Genomic DNA, 24,268 nt, shown 5'->3' with positions numbered 1-24,268 from the left:
TCTCGTAATTCTGACTTTTTTCTTAGAGTTGAAAGATATAAGCTCGCAATTGTGAGAAAAATATATAAATTTATATTTGCGAGTTATAAAGTCACAACTGGGAGACAAACTCGCAATTGCAAGAAAAATGAAAGATTTTTCTTATAAGTGAAAGATATAAACTTGCAATTGTGAGAAAAAACTGGGAATTGAAAGATGAGCTCGCAACTACGAGAAAAAAAGTCAGAATTGTGAATTTATTTCTGGCCATTCTGAATTTTTTCTTTGAATTGAAAGATATAAACTCTCAATTGTGAGTTATAAAGTCAGAATTCTGAGATATAATCTCGTAATTGTGAGAAAAGATTTAGAAATGCAAATTTATATCTCACAAATCAGATTTTTTTTCTTAGAGTTGAAAGCAATACACTCGCAATTGTGAGAAAAAAAAGTGGGAATTGAAAGATAAACTTGCAATTATGAGAAAAAAGTCAGAACTGCGAATTTTTATCTCACCATACTGACTTTTTTTCTTGGAATTGAAAGATATAAACTATCAATTGCAAATTATAAAGTCCAAACTGTGAAACGATCCTGCTACGGAAGAGGATTAGGGCCAAGCAATAATAAAAAAATAAAACCATCTCGAGATTAAAGTTGTTAAATTTCAAGATAAAAATCTAAATAAAATGTTGAGAATAAACTTGTTAAATTACGAGAAAAAAACTCGTTAAATTTCAAGAAAAAAGTCGAGATAAAATGTTGAGAATAAACTCGTTAAATTACGAGAAAAAACTTGCTAAATTTCAAGAAAAAAGTCGAGATAAATGTTGAGAATAAAGTCATTAAATTACGAGAACAAACTTGTTAAATTATGAGAAAAATGTTGTTAAATTTAGAAAAAAAGTCGAGATAAAATGTTGAGAATAAACTCATTAAATTATGAGAATAAAGTCATTAAATTACGAGAACAAATTCATTAAATTATAAGAAAAATGTCGTTAAATTGAGAAAAAAGTCGAGATAAAATGTTGAGAATAAACTCGTTAAATTACGAGAAAAAACTCGTTAAATTTCAAGAAAAAAGTCGAGATAAAATGTTGAGAATAAACTCGTTAAATTACGAGAAAAAACTTGCTAAATTTCAAGAAAAAAGTCGAGATAAATGTTGAGAATAAAGCCATTAAATTACGAGAACAAATTTGTTAAATTATGAGAAAAATGTTGTTAAATTTAGAAAAAAAGTCGAGATAAAATGTTGAGAATAAACTCATTAAATTATGAGAATAAAGTCATTAAATTACGAGAACAAATTCATTAAATTATAAGAAAAATGTCGTTAAATTGAGAAAAAAGTCGAGATAAAATGTTGAGAATAAACTCGTTAAATTACGAGAAAAAACTCGTTAAATTTCGAGAAAAAAGTCAAGATAAATGTTGAGAATAAAGTCATTAAATTACGAGAAAAAAGTTGTTAGATTATGAGAACAAATTCGTTAAATTACGAGAAAAAAACTCGTTAAATTTCAAGAAAAAAGTCGAGATAAAATGTTGAGAATAAACTCGTTAAATTACGAGAAAAAACTTGTTAAATTTCGAGAAAAAAGTCGAGATAAATGTTGAGAATAAAGCCATTAAATTACGAGAACAAATTCGTTAAATTATGAGAAAAATGTTGTTAAATTTCGAGAAAAAAGTCGAGATAAAATGTTGAGAATAAACTCATTAAATTATGAGAATAAAGTCATTAAATTACGAGAACAAATTCATTAAATTATGAGAAAAATGTCGTTAAATTGAGAAAAAAGTCGAGATAAAATGTTGAGAATAAACTCGTTAAATTACGAGAAAAAACTCGTTAAATTTCGAGAAAAAAGTCAAGATAAATGTTGAGAATAAAGTCATTAAATTACGAGAAAAAAGTTGTTAGATTATGAGAACAAATTCGTTAAATTACGAGAAAAAACTTGTTAAATTTCGAGAAAAAAGTCGAGATAAAATGTTGAGAATAAACTCGTTAAATTACGAGAAAAAACTTGCTAAATTTCAAGAAAAAAGTCGAGATAAATGTTGAGAATAAAGCCATTAAATTACGAGAACAAATTTGTTAAATTATGAGAAAAATGTTGTTAAATTTAGAAAAAAAGTCGAGATAAAATGTTGAGAATGAACTCATTAAATTATGAGAATAAACTCGTTAAATTACGAGAAAAAACTCGTTAAATTTCGAGAAAAAAGTCAAGATAAATGTTGAGAATAAAGTCATTAAATTACGAGAAAAAAGTCGTTAGATTATGAGAACAAATTCATTAAATTATGAGAAAAATGTTGTTAAATTTCGAGAAAAAAGTCGAGATAAAATGTTGAGAATGAACTCATTAAATTATGAGAATAAAGTCATTAAATTACGAGAACAAATTCGTTAAATTATGCGAAAAATGACGTTAAATTTTGAGAAAAAAGTCGAGATAAAATGTTGAGAATAAACTTGTTAAATTACGAGAAAAAAGTCGTTAGATTATGAGAACAAATTCGTTAAATTATGAGAAAAATGTTAAATTTTGAGAAAAAAGTCGAGATAAAATGTTGAGAATAAACTCATTAAATTATGAGAATAAAGTCATTAAATTACGAGAAAAAAGTCAAGATAAATGTTGAGAATAAAGTCATTAAATTACGAGAAAAAAGTTGTTAGATTATGAGAACAAATTCGTTAAATTATGAGAAAAATGTCGTTAAATTTCGAGAAAAAAGTCGAGATAAAATGTTGAGAATAAACTCGTTAAATTTCGAGAAAAAAGTCAAGATAAATGTTGAGAATAAAGTCATTAAATTACGAGAAAAAAGTCGTTAGATTATGAGAACAAATTCGTTAAATTATGAGAAAAATGTCGTTAAATTTCGAGAAAAAAGTCGAGATAAAATGTTGAGAATAAACTCATTAAATTATGAGAATAAACTCATTAAATTACAAGTAAAAAGTTGTTAAATTATGAGAACAAATTCGTAATTTAACGACTTTTTTCTCATAATTTAATGACTTTATTCTCAACATTTTATCTCGACTTTTTTCTCGAAATTTAACGAGTTTTTTCTCGTAATTTCTCGAGATGGTTTTATTTTTATTATTGCTTGGCCCTAATCCTCTTCCATAATCCTGCAATTGCAAAAAAAAAAAAAGAATTAGAAATAATATTTATAAAAAAAAAAATGCATATCTCACAATTCTGACTTTTTTCTTAGAGTTGAAAGACATAAGCTCCAATTGTGAGAAAAAAGTCAGAATTGAAAGATATACATTTACAATTGCGAGTTATAAAGTCACAACTGGGAGACAAACTCGCAATTGTGAGAAAAAAGTCAGAGTTGCAAATTTTTATCTTGCCATTCTCACTTTTTTCTTAGAAGTGAAAGATATAAACCCACAATTGTGAGAAAAAAGTGGAAATTGAAAGATTAACTCGCAATTGAATATAAAGTCAGAACTGTGAGACAATCTCGCAATTGTGAGAAAAGATTTAGAAATACAAATGTATATCTCGCAATTCAGACTTCAGAGTTGAAAGATATAAACTCGCAATTGCGAGAAAAAAAGTCTGAACTAAAAGATAAGCTTGCAAATAGGAGAAAAAATGTCAGAATTGTGAATTAATATCTCGCAATTCTGACTTTTGTCTTAGAAGTGAAAGATATAAACTCGCAACTGTGAGTTATAAAGTCAGAATTGTGAGATATAAACTTGAAATTCTGAGAAAAATGTCAGAATTGTGAGATAAAAAGTCACAATAAGCTTTTTTATTTGTATTCCCTTGCAGAAACAAGCTTGCACACTTGAGATAACTGAAACACGTGTTCTAACAAATAAACTGTCAATCATTTTGCACATTCAGGTTTGCTGATATCGGATTTGCTGCAATGCCTTTGCAGGCTGTGATTTTGGAGAGAGGGCTTTTAGTTGAAGAGATTGGGATGATCTAGTTGGGGGAAGTCTGTCAAAAGTCAGCAAGATGACAAACATCGCTTATGCGATCTTTAAGAATCTGAACCCTTTAAGATCGTCTGTTATATGGAAAAAAAAGCAAGTTAATAAATAGCAATTTATTTTATCTTCGTGTCAAATATCCTAATGTTTCTTTAATTAGTGGTATGTGTGTGTAGTGTCTGGCCTTCTAAACGGGTTCTTTCATGTCTGTTTGAGAGATGTACAAAGAGCGCAGCTGCTTTGGCACATCTCTAAACCTGAACGTTTACACACACACACACACACACACACACACTTTTATCTCACTGCCATCACCCTGTCTCATCTCACCCACACAAAACAGCCCAGAGCTGAGCAACAACACACACTCTTACTCACAGTTTCATCACACACTTCAATAGACCAACACTGTATGAACTAGATGTAGTGTGGGAAAACTCAATGAGGGAAGACAAAAAGACACACACACAAAAAAACATTTTCAATTCCTCATTGTCTGTCACAAAGTAGAGAATAATCACAAATTAAGAGTTTCCTGCTTCTCAGATGTTTCTCCTGACAGAAAAACTCCAGTAATCTCATACTTGTCTCCTCTAGAGTTTCAGAACAGATCTGAACAATCTGTCAAGATAGTGGAAAGTAGTGGAAAAACATTTGTTGCTATGACTTAATGATCATATCATTTTTTTTTTTTTTTTAAAGTGATCTATTAAAGAACAACCTCTGAGAAATCAAGTTTTCTTCTTGTGCATCATGTAGATAAATTTCATCATGAAACGATTAACATTATTAGATGTAGCAGACAACATCTGAATCCAACAGACACCAACCGGGAACCTTAATTTAGCCGGTCAATGAGAATCAGGTAATATCTGCAAATAGATTCCAGCTAATAGAATTCAATTTCATTAAATTCTATTACCCCACTTGAATATTTGCTTTGTCAGCGTTGTGAACCAATTTTCTTAATATTAGCATTGCGGGGTGCTGTATCGTTCAGTGGCGCACGCTGAGAGAGTCTCATTCCCTGCATCCAGAAGTCCTTTGTTATGTATGCACAAAAGTGCATTCGAAATTGAAAAAGGAAAAACATACCACCATCTTGTTGAGGGAGACCCAGCAGTCGGATGGGAAGTCTTGCAGCATGGGCACCAGAAACTGCAGGCAGCCGTCCCAGTGGCACAGCAACAGCATCATCGCTATCAGGTTAATAATCCGCATGACCGCGCTCGCCAGGTCATACGTCATGTGGAAGATCTGTGAGGGGAGAATCACAGCACAACATTTGCAAAAGTCTTAAAAGTTATAAAATAAAAAAGTGGGAGTGTTCAGGAAACCTGTTTGGAAACATTTTTGCAATTCCGTTTGGAGCCACTAGAGACAAATTACACACTTCACTATTAAAAAACGGGGGAAAAGGAAACATTTTTAACGTTCAATTTATTAACAGTTAATGCATTAGATATCGTGAGCTTACAACATTAATTGTTAATGTTGATTTCTACATATAGGCCTAACAAAACATTTTTAACATTACAGGTTTTATAAATAAACGGTTCAAGCATTATGAATGAACATGAATGAACAACAAACAATAATAGATTTATAAATCAATGCTGTAAAATTGTGGTTTGTTGTTAATTCATGATACCAGATGCATTAACTAACATTAAAGGGGTCCTTTATGATTTCACTTTTTTAACTTTAGTTAGTGTGTAACGTTGCTGTTTGACTACAACAAACGACTGGTAGGGACTACAATGAGCTTCTTCCTGGTGACATCACAAACCACAAAAGTTACATAAACCCCGCCCCCGAGAACACGCAATAAAGGGGGTGTGGCCATGTTGGGCTGCTTTAGAGAAGAGGAAGAGTTGTTGTAGTAGAGTGTTGCTGTCATGCCGTTATTTTACGCCGGACTGCTTCACAAACGATGATCAATTCAACACAAAAGATGAACATGACGGCACATGCTAGTGGATGAGTTGAATCAACTCCACAGCAACTACATAAATTTATCCACAAACCATTCAGAAACGTCCAGTTTCATTCTAAAAGTTGTAACTTCTTCCTGAGTCTCTCCATCAGTGTCGACTCCGGTTTGAACAATGTAAGGCTGAACACCGTTACTGACAATCCTCATTTTGGCTGCGTGAGATTCTCCAGCTTTGTTGTTGTTGAGCTGTTAAAGCTCCGCCCTCTTCTGGAAAGGGGGCTGGGAGCAGCAGCTCATTTGCATTTAAAGGGACACACACAAAACAGCATGTTTTTGCTCACACCCAAATAGGGGCAAATTTGACAAGCTATAATAAATGACCTGTGGGGGATTTTGAGCTGAAACTTCACAGACACGTTCTGGAGACACCAGAGACTTATATTACATCTTGTAAAAGGGGCATTATAGGTCACCTTTTACTAATTGAACCTTATTGTAAAGTGTTCCTAAAAAAATACATAATTGAATTCAATGTTTATGAATAATATTACTTGAAGGGGTAGTGTATAATTAAAAAAAGAAGTGGACAGAGGACTGACCCTTTTGATTATACTGGTAAATATAATATATATATAAATGTGATTAATAAATGTATATATAATATATATATATATATATATATATATATATATATATATATATATATATATATATATATATATATATATATATATATATATATATATATATATACACACACTTTGGTAGAACTTTGGTATACACGTTTTTAAATGTGCTTTATAAATAAACAGCCTTGACTTGACAAAAATAATGGTTAAACTTTACCTTACACATATTTTCTCCTTTATGAAAAATGCTGTATTACAGTGGTGCTCAGAATTATTGGCACCCTTGGTAAATATGATCAAAGATGACTGTAAAAATAAATCTGTATTGTTTATCCTTTTGATCTTTAATTCATAAAATGAGTAAAAATCTAACCTTTCATTGAAGGAAAAGAATTGAAAGTGGGGGGGAAATCACATTATGAAATAAATGTTTTTCTCCAAAAAAGCCATAATTATTGGCACCCCTAGAATTTTTTATGAGTAAAATATCTCTGAAGTATATTCCCAGTCATATTTACATTTTTTTTAGCTCACCAGGGTGATCATGAACAGGAAATTATCCAGCCATGACTTACTGTTCCACATGAGTATAAACATGAGGAAACACAAAGGCCAAATTCCCTTAATCATTCATCACAATGAGAAAAACCAAAGAATATAGTTCTGATGTGCAGCAAAAGATTGTTGAGCTTCACAATATAGAAAGTATCTGTAAGAAAATAGCTAAAGCATTGAAAATCCTCATTTCCACCATCAGGGCAATAATTAAGAAGTTCCAATCAACTAAAGATGTTACAAATCTGCCTGGAAGAGGACGTGTGTCTAAATCGTCCTAATGCACGGTGAGAAGGAAAGTTTGAGTGGACAAAGAATCTCCAAGGATCACAGCTGGAGAATTGCAGAGATTAGTTGAGTCTTGAGTCTCAGAAAGCGATACAAAAAAAAATATCAAACAGCACCTACATCCCCACAAGATGTTCAGGAGGTTTTCAAGAAAAATCCTCTGCTCTCATCCAGAAACAATCTCCAGTATATTCAGTTGTCAGACATTATTGGAACTTCAAACGGGACCAGCTTCTATGGTCAGATGAAACTAAAAAAAGATCTTTTTGGCAGCAAACCCACCAGATGGGTTTGGTGCACACATGGATAAAAACTCCCCCATGCCCACGGTTAAATATACTGCTGGATCTTTAATGTTGTGGTCCTATTTTTCTGCTGGAAGTCCTGGACATCTTGTTCAAATACATGGTATCATGGATTCTATCAAATACCAACAGATAAAAAATCAAAACATAACCGCTTCTGCTAGAAATCCTATAATGAGCCATGGTTGGATTTTCATCAGGACAATGATCCAAAACAAACATCAAAACCAACACAAAAATGTGTCACTGAGCACAAAATGAAGCTTCTGCCATGACCGTCCCAGTCCCCTGAGCTGAACCCTGAAGAGAATGAGTGGAGTGAACTGAAGAGAAGAAGCACCAACATGGAGCTGGAATCTGAAGGATCTGGAGAGGTTCTGCATGAAGGAATGATCTCTGATCTCTTGCCAGGTGTTCTCCAAACTCATCAGGCATTATAGGAGACGAATCAGAACTGTTTTCTTGGCAAAAGGAGGTTGCAAAAACCATTGAATAAAAGGGTGCCAATAATTGTGGCCAACATGTTTTGGATATAAACATTTATTTCATAATGTGACTTTCCCCCCACTTTCAATTCTTTTCCTTCAATGAAAGGTTAGATTTTTGCTAAGTTTAAAGATCAATTGAATTAAAGATCAAAAGGATAAACAATGCAGATTTTTTTTACAGTCGTCTTTGATCATATTTTCCAAGGGTGCCAATAATTCTGAGCACCACTGTAATACACTATTTGTTCAGTAGATTTTCTTTCTGGCACTTTGTTGTCCAGAGGGTTTGTCTAAAGCCCAGCAGCAGCTACGCATGAATCCTCCTGAGTTTACTTAGTGAAAAGAGAAAGCTACTTTGCACATAGCTAATCAGACCTTTGTGAACAAATGTACCCAAAGGTCTCGTTCGTCACTCTCTTCATGTTTTCCATAGCAGATTTTTCATCTATATTTTATCTCTCTACAGAATTTCAAAGCAAATAAACAGATGAAACGGCTTGTATCAACAACAAGAGAAATCTACATGTACCGTTTGGTCATAATTGACAAGTTATCCCATTTAACAATGTGCCATCACTAGTCACACAATAACATTACTTAAAAGTAACATTCCCCAACACTGATGTTCACAAAACTCCTGGATCCATTCCGAAGGCTTTTCTATTGACCTGCTCTCTGAAGAAACATTGACTCAGGCCCTGAAATCCCAACTTGATTAATGAGCCACATCAAGCATCTTCCACATCAACTGACCATCAGACACTGGACATTTGCTCCTGCTCAAAACAGACCATCAGTCAGTGTACAGCTGCACAGCGAGACACTTGCTACACGCCTCACGGACACTGAGAGCGTCATGTGGTCGGTTCAACTGAACATATGCCTCCATAAATCACATAAACTAGTTATGTTAAGATATACGATAACAAAAAATTATTGTGAATCATGAACATTTGATCATAAATGAAGGAAAACATGTTAATCAGACAGTGTCGTATTGTACTGAATTTGTTTACACTGTACTAATATGCAAAGTTACAAGTTTTGGAAAGTCAACTTCAATTGTTTGTGCTTTATTCACTCATCTTCAACACTGAGCCTTTGCATTGTCTGAGATTCAGATGATGATTTGTTCATTCACTCTGTATAATCTAATTTCCTGAGTTGTTTTCCAGTGCAAACGCTAACTAAGAGATTTGGATGCCGTATCTGGTTTCCATGAGGACAGCTGGGATTTGCTGGAGCACAGAGGAGCTTTCCTTCCTGTCGAGCAGGATACAGTACTCAGTCCTGGCAATCCACCTTCCTTCAATACATCAAGTAAACTAGATAACAACAATTATATTCTGCTTTGTTACACCACCGTTAAAAAAGTTTGGGCTCCAATTTATCTTGCAGTCAATAATTTTATCCCTTTAAACTCAAAATGACACATTTTTTCCTGTGAAAATTATTTCTTCATGCCTTGAAATAGCTTAAATGTAACTCTACACTCTTGCTTTATTTAGTATCCATGAATATTTAGTATCAGAATAGTAATGCGTTTTATGTATCACTCTCTACGACTGTCGGACTCGAACACATAACGGTAATTAATATGATTAGCCTTTGGCCCTTCTTAAAGGTGTTCCTGTGCTCACTGTGCTCAAAAGCCCCAACTCACACGTTGACAGGATTGGTTATATGTTTGTGATGGTAGGAAACTGTCTTTCACTCCAAAAAATGCTGGGTTAAAAACAACCCAAGTTGGGTTAAATATGGACAAACCCAGCAGGTTGGGTTAAAGGGCACCTATTATGCTCTCTTTCACAAGATGTATTATAAGTTTCTGGTCTGGTCAAATTTCAGCTTAAAATACCCCACAAATTTGCCCATATTTGGGGGTGAGCAAAACCATGCATTTTACAATATTACGATATTGCTGGCTAAAAAAATAAATCCAAAATTGGTTGAAAAAAAATGGCTGGGTGAAAACAACCCAATCCCTGGTTTTGTCCATATTTAACCGAGAATTTTTTAGAGTGTTGGTAAACTGACTCAGGAATGGTGTTGAATTATGAATTTGCACATGGTTTGTCTTAGAGCATATTAAAAACACCAAATAAACATACAAATAACATTAAAAACTCAGGGGGACTTTAAGAAATTAATACTTGTATTCAGCAAGGATGCATTAAATTGTTCAAAAGTGACAGTAAAGATATTTATGTCTTATAATGTCAAAAGATTTCTATTTCAACATTTTTTTTTTTTTTTTCAACTTCCTATTCATTAACAAATCCTGGGGGGAAAAAAAATAAATATAATGGTTTCCACAAAATCTGAAGCAGCACAACTGTTTTCAACACTGATATTAATCAGAAATGTTTCTTGAGCATCAAATCAGCATGTTAGAATGATTTCTGAAGGATCATGTGACACTGAAGACTGGAGTAATGATGCTGAAAATTCAGCTTTGCATCACAGGAATAAATTACATTTACATTTACTATGTATTCACATAGAAAACAGCTATTTTAAATTGTAATAATGTTTTACAGTATTACTGTTTTTACTATATTTTGGATCAAATAAATGCAGGCTTGCTGAGCATAAGAGACTCTCAAAACAATTCTGAAAAGAAAGCAGACTGACCTCAAACATTTGTATAGTATGTCTGTGAAATAATCTACACATTTACTTTGGGACTGACAGAAATTCTGCTTACATTGTCTGCCGTTCTTTAAGTGTTCATGTTTCTGTAAAACATTTCACAGAACAAACACCAGTGCATTATTGTGGTATCATCAATGTCTTGCACCTTTATTGGCACATAAACCAAAACTGTAGCTGGTCATTTTACACGTCTCTTCCTGTCTAAGCGGCTTTCAGACAGATCAAGCTGCTTTTCTTTCATTTTATCATTCGTCTACTGTAATGCTAAGCCATTAAGCCATTAGTTTACCTTCCTCACATGCACAGAGTGTCTTTGGTTGGTTTGGCATAACAAGAAATCTATTCTAAACGCTTATTGATGCAACAGCCATTTCTGCTTGACTCGAAAATCACAATGTATTAACTGGCTCTTCCAGGTGAATGAAAACAGCGCTCAGAACGCATAATCATAAGGATAATACAATTACAGCAGTCCTGCAGCGTGACGATGAATCAGACGTCTAATCAACACGCAAGAGTCTGTTTACAAGCACCTGTGATGGCAAAAAACTACACTGAGAAAAAAATAATAAAATGCCAATTGCAACCTCACTTCATACTTCAACTTCATACCATAGCGGAATCGCTTTAATAATTACTTTTTATTGTCTATTCCTTTAGAAAACCATCTGTGTATAAAACATTGACCAGAGTAACCAATGAAACTTTAATGTAATGTAATGAGCTCTGTTTGTGAGTTGATTTAGGGAAAAGGAAATATTCATACATTCATTTTCTAAGCGGAGGTCATTTACAGGAAGGAACGGAGCACTTTATGTTTGTAGACCGAGTTGCATGTCGTGAATGCAAACGCTCTGTGTCTCACCTTTACTGCACTTTCCTACAGGAGCTGAACAGAAAGTTAACAAGGCAGGTATCTGTACAGCACTGGTCTAATTGCATACTGCAGACAAATGACCAATCTCAACCTCATAATTATGCAAAGTAGCCACCCGTGACTGCACCGCCGGCCCACCTGATCCACCCGCAGCATCTTAATTGATAAAAGATGGCTATCTTACTCAAGTGCTCTAGACCTGGAGGTTATTCGGTTAAATCTGGAGGGATCAAAAGTTATTGATGGACAACAGGAGTTCAATTTTAAGTCCGAAAGCCTCACGTCTGTTTTTAATGAACAAACTATTTTCTAAGTCAAATAAGATGCTTTACCACAGGGAACGTTTAAAGTCACATTGGTAATCCAAATTGTCCCAAAGTAAAAGACCCTTAATGTCTTCTCTTTTGTTTTTTTTTAAATGGGTAGCTGATTATCACACTGAAAGCATAATAAGTGTTAATTAAGTAAATTATTAAGGGATTTAAGTGGCACTGAGCAGTCAACGTTAATTACGACCAACTATTTTTCTTGAAACAAATTAATTTATGAGTTAAGATCTTTATTTTCTCTCCTTGTAAGAGTGACAGCTTCTATTACGCCTGGGTGATATAGCTAAATGCATCAATTGTGGGATATATTTGTTTATATATGTTTTGGTCACTTCATGCACTTTACAATGCACTTTATGCATTATTTATTTTTGTGTGTGTATATATATATATATATATATATATATATATATATATGCCTCAAAACGATTTTTCAGCATCATTACTCCAGTCTTCAGTGTCACATGACCCTTCAGAAATCATTCTAATATGTTGATTTGCTGCTCAAGAAACATTTCTGATTATTATCAATGTTGAAAACAGTTTTTTTTTTTATTAATATTTTTGTGGAAACCATTATAAAACATTTTTCAGGATTCTTAGATGAACGGAAAGTGCGAAAGAAACAGCATTTACTTGAAATAGAAATCTTTTGTAACATTATAAATGTCTTTACTGTCACTTTTGATTCATTTAAAGCATCCTTGCTGAATAAAAGTATTAATTTCTTTCAAAAAAAAAATATTTTTATGTATATTTATTTACAAAAGCATTTTAAAACAAAAACAAAGGCTACTCGACAAGATTTTTTTGAGAGAAGACAAACAAATCATTGAATCTTAAATCAATTCAACAAACCTAGAACATGAAAATAAATCAAACCTATCTCAAATGTCATTTTTTCTACTGATGAGACTCCTGAAGTGACCCTTGTTCTCAAAAACATTGAAACTTTATGAGAGCAAAATGAGTCATTAATCATTTTGATCTACTTTCTCAGAAAAAAATGAAAATTTTAATTGTATATCTGCTGTTTTGTCAACTTTTATGAGTACATTAGCATATACGTGATCTCCAGCACTGCATTAAAATCATCACAAAGTTGCTTAATTATATATTGTCAGCATTGACTGATGGAGGCTTTCACACTGAGCTTTAATTACAGACAAAAGTGTGTCTTCCCCGTTTCAAAAGCCATCAGATGTCCGCTTGAGTCTGTCTGGACCTTGATAAGACAACAGTCAACACGCTTGTGATCAATTAATCAGTGTTAAAGTCCCCATCTGCTCTCTGCAGTGGTCTGCGCCCATAACACAGAAAAATCAGAAAGAAATATCAAATGTTTCTCGTAGACAACAGTGAGACTAAATGAGCTAGGTTTAATGATAACATTTAGCTTTTAAGATGTGTGATTGTTTCAGAAGAGATCTCAACAATGTTTCAAAACAAGATACCAAAGATTGCCTTCAAAAGGCATGAACTCACATATTTGTCATCAGCTGATGAGGAAGAGTTCGAAAATGTGTAGTGTTGGTGTGCCTCCAGGAAAAGGGTTGGGAAACCGTGCATTATTATATTTTTTTTTTCCTTTTTGATAATCCGTTACACTTGGATGTATGTCACAATATGAAAGAAAAGATCTGGTGCTACTTAAACAAAACTTAAAGGGGACATATTTTGCCCCTTTTCTCTGGTGTCCCCAGAATGTTTCTGACGTTTTAACTCAAAACACCCCACAGATCATTTATTTTACCATGCCCAAAATTTTGGGTGGGAGCAAAAACACGTTGTTTTCGTTTGTGTATCTTTAAATGCAAATGAGCTGCTGCTCCCCTTTCCATAAGGGGGCAGTGCCTTTACAGCTTGTGCCTCGGGTACTCCGGCAACAACAAAACAGGAGAAACAGTATGGGGCTGTTTCCACAGAACGCATTTTTGCATCCCACTGCGCTGCTTTTCCATTATACTATATGTAAACATGCGCTAGACGGACCTTGTGTTTTTTGTCTCCCATTCAATGGCCATTCACACACAATGAGTCTTTGCGTCTAAAAATGTGAGACGCAAGCAGTGGAAAATGCAAGGTGTTGAAACAAATTTTTTAAAAGTTAAACTTCTTTTAATTTCTAAAACCGCTGCATTTATAGAGTGCCATTTCCTGTGCGAGATGCCGTAAAAGATGCAAGATGCATGAATTTTGCATAATAGGTCCCCTTTAACTGAAAAGTCTATTAAACCTCCTGAGTTATAAAAGAGCAACATCTGAGTGTTTTGGCTCGGTAGGCTCATGGTTCAACTGTGCCAACTGGGACTGGCACATCTCTGTACACTCTATTTCTATTAAGCATGTCTAAACATCCGCAGTCCATTTGTGTCGACCAGGAGAATAACCTTCCACTTTCCCTGACACTCACATTCATATTTCATTCAGATTTTGTGAATTCGCTGGGGCTGGTTCAGGTAATGACTGTATGCAGTTTTGTTACACATCACAACATTGTGTGAATGTGGCGTGATTTAATTTAAAAACATATTAAGATTGTATATTTAACTCATTTTCCCCACATAAGAAAAAAGTCATGCTTTGGTAAATCATAATTATGGCATTAAAAGTCAATATTATGAAATAAAAAGTATGAGAAATGCATAACTATGAGATGAAAGTGATAACTATGAGATAAAAAGACAAAATTATGACATACTAAGTCATAATTATGAGATAAAAAAGACAAATTATAAGATAATGTCATAATTATGCCATTAATGACATATGACAAGTCAAAATTGTGAAATAAAAAGGAAACAATAATAGTCATAATTGACAAAAAAAAAAATAATTATGACTTATAATTTTGAGTTTAATAATTATGGCTTCATGTCATTATTTCAACCTTTTATGTCATTATTTTGACTTTTTATCTCAATTTCAACTTTTTGTCATAATTTCGACTTATGTCACCATTTCATTTGATGTCATAATTTTGACTTATGGCATCATTTTGACCTTTGATATCATAGTTTTGTCTTTGTCTAATTATGATTTTTATCTCAATTTCAACTTTTCATGTCATAATTTCAACATTTTATGTCATAATTGTAATTCACCAAAGCATGATTTTCTTGTGTGGTGGAAATGGGCTTTCATACTGAACAGGTATGATAGATATGGAACTGTGTATATGCATTTGATGGGATATCCATTACTGTACATGTGAGATTGTGGCGGTGTCTGTTGACGTACCTCTTCCCACTGGTGAATGTAGCGGATAAGCCGAGAGAGACGCAGCAGCCTCAGCAAGCTCAGGATTTTAGTGAAACGCACAATCCTCAGTGCTCGTGCCGTCTTGTACACCTCCGAGTCTATGCCCTTCTCCACGATCAGAAAGATATAATCCACCGGAATGGAAGAGACAAAGTCCACCACAAACCAGGTCTTCAGGTACTTCTTCTTGATGGTCTTGGGGTCCAGGATGATGTCGGAATTGTCCTCGATAATGATGCCCGTGCGGAAGTTCAGCACCAGGTCCATGAGGAAGAAGGTGTCGGAGACCACGTTGAAGATGATCCACGGAGTGGTGGTCTCTTCTTTGAAGAAGGTGATGCCGACAGGAATAATGATCAGGTTGCCCACCATGAAGAGAAGCATGGTGAAATCCCAGTAGAACCTGCAAGAGAGACAGGAAAGTCATTGGCTTTATCCAAAACCATCATTAGCCTGTGCTAAGCAATTTATCCTGGGTAGGTTTTGTGATTTCACTAATGAACATCTGGGTTGATGTTTGTTACGGTCGGTGGTTCAATCTGTGTCATATGTTTATTTTTGTTGTTCATTTTGGCGTCGATCTCTATGAATAGCATGCTCTCTTTCTCTTAGGTTGACACACCTGTTCATCATTTGAGAATTAGCTAAAAAGACACCTATGAGGAGGACAAATTGCAACCCAGCCAGCAAAGCAGCGTCTTTATGTTTCATGTTATGCTTGTTTTGTTAGGTTTTATGTTTTATATTTCTCTTTATTAGTTGTTGTCCGCTACGTTAAAATTTTCCTTGGTTGGTACATCATTTGATTTTGTTTATATGTTGTCTTGAGTGAATGATTAAAATCGTTCTGAGCAGTATCGTTGTTCACTTATTTTTGTTTATGCTACGTTACCTTTCCTTTTTAAATGACTTTACCAGAAGGGAGGTCGTAACATAAAGTGGGGGCTCGTCCGGGATGTGAATTAGGTATTAGACAGCGATGTAGGGACTAAAAGTTTTGTAAGCTTAACTCTCGAGTATTACTAGAGTAATACAGCTGGGCCATATTTGTATTTGTATACTTACCTGTATATTTATCTCTCACAATGACTGTGTTTACCTTCACAAAACTATTACCATATGGAAACCATAAGTTCAGCTTCGGTACCATAAGGAGGCTGAACTATCAAGTTTTGAGTTTGTAGTACTCATGCATGTTAATTGCTCCTAACTTGAAGTACTGAGTTACCTAAGTCATACATTTTGAAAGCAATTAACATAAAATATTTAGTTAATTAACTTTTTATTTTGAGTTCTTGCAAATCAAATTAATTATTTACATTGTAAACCCTAATAAGTTGTCAGAACTCAAAAAAGTTGAATGAGAATTTTTTAAGTTAAGAAACTCAAAGTTTAAGTAAGATTTTTATTGTTCTTAACTTGAAATATTTGAGCACGCTAATTTATAAATTCACTTAAAATTATCAGGTTATCTCAATGAAAATATATAATATTAACAAATGTAACCTTATTGCTTTGCATTACCGAATTTATAACCATGTGAACAACTTATTTGCAATATCCACAGTAATCGAATATTATACTAATACTAATACTAATATTAGATACAGATAGGTGTGAAAAGTCAAGCTACTGAAACACTTTTTTTTTTTTTTTTTTTTTTTTTACAAACATTTAAAGAAACATCATGACCTGCATTTGTAAGCTTCTCATGACCTACAATTTGCAATGTTGTCATGCTGTTCTTGAGTGCTTTTGTTAAAGACATGCATGAGAATTAATGAGTCGGTTAAATTACTGTCCAAAATTCTGCAGGCATCTCCAGTACTTCCAGATCAGAATAGCAGGAAAAGCAAACAAATGTTTTAGTTTATTCTGATTATGTCAATTAAATGCATAGAGAAATATTCTAATAGCTGTCAATCCAATAAGAGTCTAATGTGAACATTTCTAATGAGAATATTACATATTCGTGATATAATTAATCGGATTATTACTGTAACATTTTGTGTTGTGAGTATTATAATGCTCTCAGCATGCATGTCACCCACATACGGTACATTTAACAGGTTTTGTTTTGAAAACAACACTAAAAATCAATAACATTAGCATTGCAATGAAGCAGTGCATGAGAAGGCTTTATATTGACCTTGTAAAAAGGGCTAGAGTGCTGAAAAACCTCACAAGACCCTTGATATTTGAGAGTCTCAAACGACTGTGACGGGTGCAAGTCAATTCCTGAGGGTCTGAAATAAAGCATGGAGCGGATATGATCCGTTTCCACGTGGTGCTCGCACACGTGTGCAACTCAAGGTCACAGCAGAGCGCGCTAAGGTGCATGCTGACTCATAACTGGAGACTGATGCAACTCATGCACAATGGCAGGCTCTTTTTGCGAGGTTTGCACAGCTGATAGTCTCTCAGAAGTGTTGAGGGTCTTTGATATGTCAAGATGACATTTGAATGGAGTGGGAGTGCTGAAAAAACATGCATCAGTTTCAGGTTTTTCTATGGAGACTATGCAAAATAAAAAGGATGTACGTATTGCGTGCAACCTCATGCGGAGATTGCATGCATTCACATTTTCATCATTCAACAGCATTTATGTAAAGACATTATGAGCCAAACAAAGTCTCAACGCTCAAAAAAAAAAGCACATAATGTATTGCAACAACACATCTCCAGCTCAGGTTCTGGGGCATTACATCCCACATAATCATTTAAAGTTACATATTTACATGTTGCATAAATGAAAGAAAATGTGAAATGTAATCTGATGCATGAACTCTGAGCAATCATGTAAAGTCTTCCAGTAGTTTTAATAAGATGCAAATCATAGTCTGACTGTGGTGCTGTCCACTCAGTGAGGTGCTGAAATGACGTTCCTCGCTGATACAAAAATAATGCATGACAACATGACCGACTCTTTGTACAATAACACTAGACTGAAAGTTTGGCACACACTTACATTGTATTTATTGAGGTCACTCTTTTTCATGCTTCAATATTTTAAAACCAAAATCAGTAACACTTGAGATATATACATTGTGTGACCTTGAGGCAATCAGATTATCTCAGAATGAATTTGATTATCTCAAAATCTAATTCAGCAAGATACCTGCTGGACAAAATTGCTTATGTGCTTCGATGTATTTGGTCTCATATTGTTATGGTTTTCTTGTCAAACAAATTTGATCTACTCGGTTAAAAATAAATCTTACTCAGCATGAAAACTGATCAAAAAATACTTATATGTGCCATACAGTCTAAAATCACAATGCTATTGCTTTTTTGTTTTTGTTTTTATAACCACAACAATATCCTGGTTAGATAACATACCTCAATTTTATGAGAGAACAAAATAATACTTGTGTGTTTAGGTTTGGCTGCTTTTGAGGGCCAAATTGTGGAAGTGTCTTCACAAACAAAAGATGTTAAAGCATTAGTTCACTTCAGAATTCAAATGTCCTGATCATTTCCTCACCCCCATGTCATCCAAGATGTTGATGTCTTTCTTTCTTCAGCTGAAAAGAAATGAAGGTTTTTGAGGAAAACATTCCAGGATTTTCCTCCATATAGTAGACTTCAACGGGTTGAAGGTCCAAATGTCAGTTTCAGTGCAGCTTCAAAGAGCTCTACATGATCCCAGACGAGGAATAAGGGTCTTATCTAGTGAAACGATCTGTCATTTTCTTAAAAAAAATAAAATAAAAATGTATATACTATTTAACCACAAATGCTCATCTTGCACTGCTCTGCGATGCTCCACACATTACGTAATCATGTAAAGGTCACACGTGTAAGTACTGTAGGGCGGAAAAACTCATCTCTTTTCTACTCCAACTTCAAAATCATCCGACATCATTGTTTTAACTTTTTTTTGTAAAGGGGGTTTGATTTAGTCTTTGCATGTTCGCTTTGTAGACACTGGATCGCTACTTCCACCTACGTCACGCGTGACCTTTCCAACATGATTACGTAATGCGTGGCGCATCACAGAGCAGTGCAAGACGAGCATTTGTGGTTAAAAAGTATATAATTTTTTTTTTTTTTAGAAAATGACTGTAGATAAGACTCTTATTCCTCGTCTGGATCATGTAGAGCTCTTTGAAGCTGCACTGAAACTGACATTTGGACCTTCAACCTGTTGGTAACTGTTGAAGTCCACTATATGGATAAAAATCCTGGAATGTTTTCCTCAAAAACCTTCGTTTCTTTTCGACTGAAGAAAGAAAGACATAAACATCTTGGATGACATGGGATGGGGGTGAGGAAATTATCAGGAAATTTGAATTCTGAAGTGAACTAATCCTTTAAAAACTGACTGGTGAGGTGAGCACAAATAAAGTATTTGAAAGGGTCATAAATCAGCCAAATTACGCTTCACTTTAAATCTTCTGATCAACAGGTTTGTGTGAGGGGTTGGTTTAGGGTTCGAGAAATCCAGTGGGATAATATTCATGATGCTTTAATGACAGCAGTACTCAAGCTGACATAAGCAAAAACTGATGATCATGTTGATGCAGTTAACATGAACTAACAATGAACAATACTTAATAATCTTGCTTAATGTAAATGAAGCATCAACATTAACTAAAAGATCAAAAGTAGTATCTGTAAACAGTTTAAGTTAATGTGAACTAAAAAAGGAACATGAACATATTTATTAACCAACACTTACAAAGGTTAATGAATGCTGTAAAATATTCTGCTCATTGTTAGTACATGCATTAAACAGTGAGACCGTAGTGTTACCAATGCATAAAAAAAATATAAAATAAAATTTTCCAAAATCCCAAAGCGATTTTGGATCCCACACAGTCGCTATTAATCAATACGTCCAAAGTTTCTCCAAGCACCTGCACTCTCTCTCTCTCTCGAGCTCTTACCTGAAGTCGCTGTAGGGGTGAATGATCCAGTTGCCCGCCGATTTTACGCGCTCCTGCTCCTTCTCCACCGCCTTCTGGCTCCCGTACATGCGCAAGGAGAATTTATTGACCCCGGGCTGCAGCATGCTGCTGAACTGCCGCTGCATGAAGCTCGCCTGGCTGCCCCGGGTCTCGCTGTCCTCCTGAGCTCCATCCTCGGATTTGAGGAACGTCACCGAGTTCCGGGGCTGCTGCGCGCCGTGGATGGAGGACGAGGCTTTCCTGCTGGGGGTGTTGGAAAAGGACACTTTGGAATCCTTCTTCTCCGGGACCCCGGGGTTCGAGGCGTCCTGCCCCTGCGTGCTGGTTCCGTCCACGCTGGTCGTTGAATTGCAGGCTGTCCGCTTACACCCGTCCGTCTTGGACATGATGGACCGGAGGCTCCCGGTGCCGGAGTCCCGCCTGCACTCCCCGTTCTTGTTGCATTTCATGCTGGAAAGCGGTGCTGTGGGATTGCCGTCACCTTCGGCAGCATTACAAGCCTCTACCGTCACGGTGGCCACTACGGTAGACGCTTTGCCTCTTCCTCCTCCGCCCTTAACGGTGTCGTGGCGACCCGCAGGAGCAGCAGCAGCAGCATCAGTCGGGCGCGCATCAGTGGAAGTGGAGCTCCTCCTGGACCCGCCTGCTCCTCCTCCTCCCCCTCCTCCTCCTCCTCCTCCTCCCGGTGCGCAGCTCTTAATCTGGGCGCTGTTCCCTCCTCCTGCTCTCCTCAGCCGCGGATGCTGAAACTTGGATTCCTCCTCCCCGTCGTCCGTCTCCTCTATGGCGACGTGATTGGGTTTCGGGTTCGACCCGGCGGCATCAGAGTTGGACTCCAGGCAACTCTTGGCGGTGCTGTTCCCGGCGCAGTGGTACGCGGGCGCGCTCTTATGCGCCGCTTTCTTCATCGCGGCAACATCCGAACCAGGCGAGAGCTCATTCCGGTCCATGTCATTCACCGGATCAGATCTGGCCTGTAATTATCTTTGCGGGAAACCAATCAGCAGGGATGATGGGTGAGAGAGAGAGAGAGAGAGAGAGAGAGAGAGAGAGAAAGAGAGAGAGAGAGTGTGAGACCTACGTGATTTCTTTGCCAACAAAATGAAACAGCTTTTAGTTTATTAACTGTTTGTTGGGTCACTCTCTGAGTGCATTTTCCATTTCAGTAAGTTCTGTAGGATTTTAAACGCTCTAACAGATAAACAATGTTGCATTGCGTCATTTCAAGCTATATTAGCTATATAATACAAGTTTGTGATATACTATGTCTTTTGATAACAGGGTTGAAAGTTATTCAACTAATTCAGGCATTTTGCTCAAGGTCATACGTGACAAATACATGCACTTCCTAAAATTATGATGTCGTTATTTAACAACAAGGTCTGCATAGTCACACTTCAAGTGTTTTAATAACATATGCATAATTAAAAACTGCGAGAAAAATGAATACAATGTACCGCCAAAATTAGCACATAAGAAGCAGAAGTTGGAAACACGGGTCTGGGAACTGGCCAAAAACACATCCTCATTACATTTCATAAATGTTAATGGATTGCTGATGTTTTTACATGCCCATAATATCATAATAAAATGTGAGCAACATTCTTTATTTACGCGTATGAGCACGTTTTGTTTTCTTCACAGTCCTGCTGACTTGAAAAAGTGATCAATCACAAGTCTGTTGTGTTCATCCAGAAATCTATAAATGACTAAGGTCACATGCATAAACAGATGGTTGGAATATTTGTAGCTACTATTGTCGCATAAACAATCTGGCACTCTCTCTTTTTTTTTTTTTTTTGTCTAAAAATGCAGATGTCGTCATGGCGTTATGATGTCATGATGTCATAACAGTCGAGGATGCGCTCAATGACAGTCAACAGTGCATTCAGACTGCTGTTTGCCGCCACCTACTGGCACAAAGACGGAACTACAGCAAGAGTTTTGGACAGCCACTGGGGTCACTCCGCTTTAAAGACCTGTTGAATGTCCTCAGAAACCAGACGGCACAAATACACCTGCCATATGCACATTACAGAGAGAGAAAAAAAAAAGATCCCATAGAGAAAAAAATAAGACCTCATGTGCCGAGATGTTATTCAAGTAATAATGCAGCAACAATCTTTATCATTATTTTATATCAAACATCTATAGAGCGGCAGTGATACACTGTAAAAAAAGAATTGTTGGTTTAACTTAAAACAGTAAGTTACCTGGTTGCCTTAAAATTTGAGTTCATTGAAATTAAAAATTTAAGTTAATGCAATGAAGGCGATTGGATTAATCGAAAGAAACTCAAAATATCATGTTATCTGAACAACATTAAGTAAGTGGATTTGACAAAAGAAAAAAATGATGTGATAAATCATGAAAATGTTGTTTTACAATGTATAAAATGATTGCCATCAAAGCGTTAAACAATCTGCTAAAATGCATAGAAAAGATGACATTTTATCAAAGAATTACATTATCAGCATAATGTTATTTTATATGCTTATATTAAATATAAGAATTATAAGATAATTCAGTGCAGATATATCTATATTTGAGGACAAAAGAGCACTAAATTAAAAAATAAATATATATATAAATATTGTCACATATTTTAGATTAAAGTGTAAAATATGTAAAACAAATACAAGGTATCATGTGCTTTCTAAAATGATGATGTCATTATGGTAACTGCATTATTTAATAACAAGGTTTGCATATCACATAGTGTTTTAATAACAACAGAAGTGAAATTTTTTTTTGCTTACATTGGTTTAGTGACCTAAAAATGCTGACATATTTAAAACATAACTGTGTTCAATGGGAAAAAATCCCAGATTTTGAGTCTATGCTCTCTGCTTTCACATATTCACGATATTAACATCGCTCAAACGCGAGAGAAAGCACGTTTGTGAGCTGCAGATCTGTTCTTGAGCACTTCCACAATCAGAAAGCATCTCCAGAAAGCAAGTCATCTTCCTCCTTGAACATCATTGATGCTGACCTAGTAGTCATTAATGAGTCTGCTGGCTCACAGAAGTCCTGCAGACTATTAGATCTTACCTTGTTATCCCTGGCGCTGACGTGCAACCAAAGCCAGCCAATGCTCGGCAGCAGCGCAGAGAGTGAAGCGTACCTTGAGAACAGCAGCCCCGAGCAATGACATTGAAAGGTTGTCTCAGCTCAGCGGAGAGAGGGAGGACGCGTCCCTTCAGCGATGAAGCGTTTGACCTCTGGAGGTCAGTGAGGTCGCCATTCTCCCTACCACACAGTCTGCTGGTTAACCTGAGCAGCTCCGGATCAATCTCTGTATCTCTCTCTCTCTCAGTCTCTCTGCAGAACTGAATGCCGGCACTCACTTCCTGGTATGACACATTTAAGGATGATGCTTTGAGGCTTCATTTGCATAAAAGGCAAAGTTCCAAGAAAGGAGAAGATCTGTGGATTGATCTTGGAAGCTTCCCAAACTCGGGAGATCAACGAGGTTGGAGATCACCAATGATCTCCAGTTATTTGTGGAGAAGAATTTTCAAATATCATTTTATAGGCATTGCACGCAAGAAACTGCAACTTCCACCCATTTAGCTGAGCATAACAAGAAAAAACACATTCACTGTGACTTTTCCAAACTGGTTTTGCTGATATTTCTGGGTTTTTCATGACTGTCGGAGAACTGTATCACACTGAACTGTGAAAGAAGATTAGAATTAGGGCTGTCAAACGATTAATCGCGATTAATCGCATACAAAATAAAAGTCTGAGTTTGCCTAATATATGTGGGTGTACTGTGTGTAATTATGTATATAAAAATACAAACACATTCATGTACATATTTGAGAAATATTTACAAGTATATGAATTTATTTATATTTTTATATAATTTATATTATATATGAATACAAATATTTTGCACATAACATATTTCTCTTAAATATATACATTAATTTGTTTGTATTTATATAAACATAATTACACACAGTACACCCACATATATTATGCAAACTCAAACTTTTATTTTGTATGCGATTAATCACGATTAATCGTTTGACAGCCCTAATTAGAATGTCAGGAGAGAACTGAAGA

General features: G+C 35.4%; 1 protein-coding gene across 2 annotated transcripts in view; it reads right to left on the bottom strand.

Annotated features, from left to right (window-relative positions):
- LOC125250727 (potassium/sodium hyperpolarization-activated cyclic nucleotide-gated channel 2-like) overlaps positions 1 to 21,957 on the bottom strand; it is a 73,372-nt gene extending 51,415 nt beyond the window's left edge. Inside the window, exons 1-3 of one of the 2 annotated variants that reach the window (XM_048163452.1) lie at positions 20,174 to 21,957; positions 15,264 to 15,687; positions 5,057 to 5,218 (exon numbers count right to left, since the gene is read on the bottom strand). In XM_048163452.1, coding sequence (XP_048019409.1) covers positions 5,057 to 5,218; positions 15,264 to 15,687; positions 20,174 to 21,144 — 1,557 coding nt within the window. In that variant the 5' untranslated portion in view covers positions 21,145 to 21,957. The remainder of the gene's footprint in view (positions 1 to 5,056; positions 5,219 to 15,263; positions 15,688 to 20,173) is intronic. The other variant, XM_048163451.1, reaches the window with a different exon arrangement.
- Between the last annotated feature and the right edge of the window lie 2,311 nt (positions 21,958 to 24,268).

The sequence above is a fragment of the Megalobrama amblycephala genome, linkage group LG17 (assembly GCF_018812025.1).
Source record: "Megalobrama amblycephala isolate DHTTF-2021 linkage group LG17, ASM1881202v1, whole genome shotgun sequence".
Taxonomy (NCBI): domain Eukaryota; kingdom Metazoa; phylum Chordata; class Actinopteri; order Cypriniformes; family Xenocyprididae; genus Megalobrama; species Megalobrama amblycephala.
Note: the sequence above shows the minus strand (reverse complement) of the source record. Positions and strands in the feature narration are given on the sequence as shown.